Source organism: Vollenhovia emeryi, unplaced genomic scaffold (assembly GCF_000949405.1).
Source record: "Vollenhovia emeryi isolate VEMERY1.0 unplaced genomic scaffold, V.emery_V1.0 DF939463.1, whole genome shotgun sequence".
NCBI classification, from domain to species: domain Eukaryota; kingdom Metazoa; phylum Arthropoda; class Insecta; order Hymenoptera; family Formicidae; genus Vollenhovia; species Vollenhovia emeryi.
This window is the reverse complement of record NW_011966903.1, coordinates 42,577-46,557: the sequence shown is the minus strand read 5'-3', so window position 1 is coordinate 46,557 and position 3,981 is coordinate 42,577. Positions and strand designations below refer to the sequence as shown.

General features: G+C 40.4%; 1 protein-coding gene across 1 annotated transcript in view; it reads left to right on the top strand.

Moving 5' to 3' along the window:
• Positions 1–1,086: 1,086 nt before the first annotated feature.
• LOC105557525 (neuropilin-1) overlaps positions 1,087–3,981 on the top strand; it is a gene marked incomplete at its 5' end in the record, with an annotated part of 30,862 nt that continues 27,967 nt past the window's right edge. The window contains 4 exons of the mRNA XM_012004783.1: positions 1,087–1,307; positions 2,098–2,306; positions 2,391–2,616; positions 2,721–2,906. Coding sequence (XP_011860173.1) covers positions 1,087–1,307; positions 2,098–2,306; positions 2,391–2,616; positions 2,721–2,906 — 842 coding nt within the window. The remainder of the gene's footprint in view (positions 1,308–2,097; positions 2,307–2,390; positions 2,617–2,720; positions 2,907–3,981) is intronic.

Here is a 3,981-nt window from a genome sequence, read left to right as displayed (position 1 = left end):
TCTACATGAGAATCCAAAAAATGCAGCTTTAGATTCTTCAGGCAACCCATTCTTCTATAGTTTTCAACCATTTCAGACACTATTTCTTTGTACATTGGACTTTTGTAATTCTAGGAAATTTTCGACGACGTTTTTGAAACTCAACCAAGCAGCTTTCTCTGTATCATTCATCGTAGTAACAAAAGTTTCATCCTTCATCAGCGTTCTGATTTGAGGTCCATCAAAGATTCTTTCCTTTAATTTTGCGTCGGAGATGTTTGTAAACTTTCCTTGAAGATATTGGAAGCACTTATCCTTTTTATCTAGAGCCTTAACCAATTGTTTGATTAGACCCAGTTTAATGTGAAGAGGTGGAAGTAGAACTTTTGAAGGATTAACTAAGGGGTCGTTTACAACGTTTATATGCCCAGATTTTAGGGATGTTCATAAATCAAGAAAATAGCTCAAGAAGCAGTTGGGGGAAATTTTAATGCATTTTTTTGTTTAGGGAGGATTTGAGACCTGTTGGAGCATTTCTGACCACGGATTCGTATTCAGCGGGTAAAATACTAAAAAAAACATGTTCATATTATTTTAGTTCCGCAGACCGAGGGGTGGGTACGTCTAGCAAAAGTGCCCGTTTCGTAAAATTATGAGTTTTTTGAGGTTAGGGACGTTAAAGCTAGTAATTCTTTAATTCTGACCTCGGATTCAGATTCAGTGGGTCAAAATACATAAGAATACACTGGTCTGGTCTTAGGGCCAGTCAACTTTTTTTTGGTGTTGTTTTCAATGTACAGCGTCACTATTTCGGCGCGTTCTTTCGGTGTTAGGTTGTTCATGATTAAAAGTGTACCGAATTGACGCTTACAAAACATACCTACCCAAGCCAATCGGTTGAGAAAGTCAAAGTTATTCTATATTTCCATACCGAAGCTTGAGATGACGCACCCTGTACTAGTTATCGAACACATATAACTTGAGTTAAACTTTCCAACTCTGTGAAAAACAATAGCAAAGCAGCGCAGAAGAAAGTATTAAGACTAAAGGTGTTAAGAATACGGAGATTCGATTGTATAAAAACGCTATAGTTTTATAATTTGATATAATTTATTCGCAGCTGAGTATGAGGTCGGTACACCAGAGCAAGGTACGCCGTGTTCTTTCATAATACATGCAGAAACTAAACGGACCGGAAACATACTGTCTCCCACTTACCCCGGTACTTATCCGAAAGATCTTATTTGTACCTATCAATTTGTTGGACAGAAAGGACAACGTGTACGGTTGGAATTTCGTGACTTTGATTTGTTCTTTGGGGGACCACAGTATGTACATTAACACCAGAATTATTTCAGATATTAAAAATTTTATATACAGGATGTCCGAAAAATCGCCTACGCCACTTCGGGAGGTAATTCGGGACCCAAAAACAAGCCAAAAAGTTCTCACAAATATAGGTCCGGAAATGAGCCGTTTCCGAGTTATAGCCACTTTTATGTTCAAAAATCGTAAATTTTTATTTTCAATTTTTTTAATTACAATTTTTTTGTCTTTTTCAATTTTTCAATATTACAATTACAATTACATTATTTTTAAAGTAAACATGAACAGATATTTAAATCGAATTAAATAAGGTGTTCAAAATAACCACCTTCAGCACGAATGCAGGCCCTTATTACAAATATTAGAAAATTGAAAAAACTAAAAAAATTAAAATTAAAAATTAGAAATACAAATTTAAAAATAAAAAGTTTTAATTTAAGAAATAATTAAGAAAGAGGGATGCCAAGCGGATTCTAAATTACGATTTTTGAACATAAAAGTAGCTATAACTCGGAAACGGTTCATTTCCGGTCCTATGTTTGTATGAACTTTTTTGCTTGTTTTTGGGTCCCAAATCACATCCCGAAGTGGAGTAGGCGATTTTTCGGACACCCTGTATAATGCGTAATAAAGAATAGCTACAGTAAAAGACATTAATTTCAATGTGTTAGATCATCCATTCTTTACATAAATAAATATGTTAGATTTTTTAATCTATTTGTACACAGTAGGTATCTAATGATATAACATGGTTTAATTCAAGTTAACAAAAAATTTAAAATTATTTCATAGTTGTCCGCTAGATTACGTGAAAGTGTATGACGGTCCTAATAATTCGACCGCCGTTATTGGTACATATTGCGGCCAGCAACGAAATTTAGTGTTATATTCTTCGGAAAACAACTTGTTTGTGCTATTTTCCACATTGAAGCGCACAGCAAATACGCAAAATCGAGGATTTAAAGGCATCTTTGAGTTTTCAGAAAGTTTTGTGAGCCTGGGTAAGATGATTATAACTCCCGTTTATTGTTTATGAAATTTTATAATTTTATTAATCAATACCTATTATCTTCTCCATCGCATAGACTTTATAACGGAGTACCATGGCGAGCATATCCGTGGATCTGAATGTGATCAAAAGATCCTTAGCAAGAAAGAAACATCAGGATATGTAGTTAGTCCAAATTTTCCATATCCTTATATACCAAAGGTTGTCTGCCGTTATTTTATCTATGGTATGCAGGACTCGCAACATCTAGAGCGTGTGCGACTGGAATTTTTAATGTTTACAATACAAATACCCAAAGGAGAGTAAGTATCGAGTATATTTATCAAATATTGCCAGTGTAATGGTGTGTAAATTCATGTATGTAAATTATGCATTGTACATTGGATCCTCTTTCGGGCTTTCTCAGAACAACATGTACCGATGGCTACCTAAAATTATATTTAAAAGGTCAAGAAGCGACGGATTCTTATGACAAATTTGATTACGAGATGTGTGGTAACAAGAGCAATCCGAGCCACATAGTTAGCGATGGACCGAGACTCGTGATGGTATTTAGTAGTGGGGAACTGCAAGCACAGGGCTTTAAAGCTAAGTGAGTACACATATAATACAATTCACACATATATTATACAAGCTATATGTTTTCAAACAAAAATTCTTTTTCTCTTATTTTGTACATTTTTCTTAAATTATGAAACGATCGCCTAATCGTATTCCCCGCGGACTATGCTCGCCGGTGGCAGGGTTCGAGGGATTAGGGAAAGCACTCGAAACAGAGTTACAGTAAAGTAAAAGCAAAACTATATTTGAACGAAGAAAAACGTGGATGCAAGATATATACTAAATCTAAGAACGGTCGCAGACGGACGGACGGACGGACGGACGCGGCGCGGGATGAAATGATATGTACAGCGTGCGGCGCGGTGAAATGAAAGTATGTACAGTGTGACGCGCGGTGAAATGAACGTGAGATGAAGATGAAGATGAAACGCGGGTGACGGTTCGCGGCGCGGGAATCGGTCGCGGGTGGCGCGGTGCCTAGACGGGAATCGGCTGGCTGCTGCGGGTGCCGAGAAAACTCGGCGGAAGCGGAGTACCCTCCACTTCCCTGGTCTCTGTGAGCCGTCGGCCGATCTACGGTCAGGTAGCTGTACCCGGGCCCGAGAATCCTCGGTGTGTGTCCGGGTACGGTGTGCAGGTAAGCACGCGTGCGCAGTGTTGAGAAAACTCAACCGTGCCGGAGTACTCTCCAACGCGGGTTTCCCACTGCTTAGCGTGTGACAGGAGTCAGGTCTTGAGACTTGCGGATGAGCGGCTGTTGCTCGGATGCTCGTCTCCAAAGGAGTTATTTTTAGCGCTCGGTTTCCCCTTTTTATAGGGGCTAATTGACACGCTTCATTAGCCCGCTCGGGGTTGCGCGTGCGTAGCGGCGCGCGTTGCTCGCTCGGGCCTGGTCGTCAATCTCCGGGGCCGTTCGTGGCCCCAGCTGATCGGCGCGTTCGCTCGCGGCTGCGACGCGTGCTCGGGCCAGTGATGCCAGCTTGGACTACCAGCTACATCGCTGTCGCGATGGGGATAGAGTGGGGATAGCACGTCTGCGCGCGCACGCACGCACACAGGCAATACGCCGCATATACGCGTCGAGCGCACACGTATATGCGGCGTGT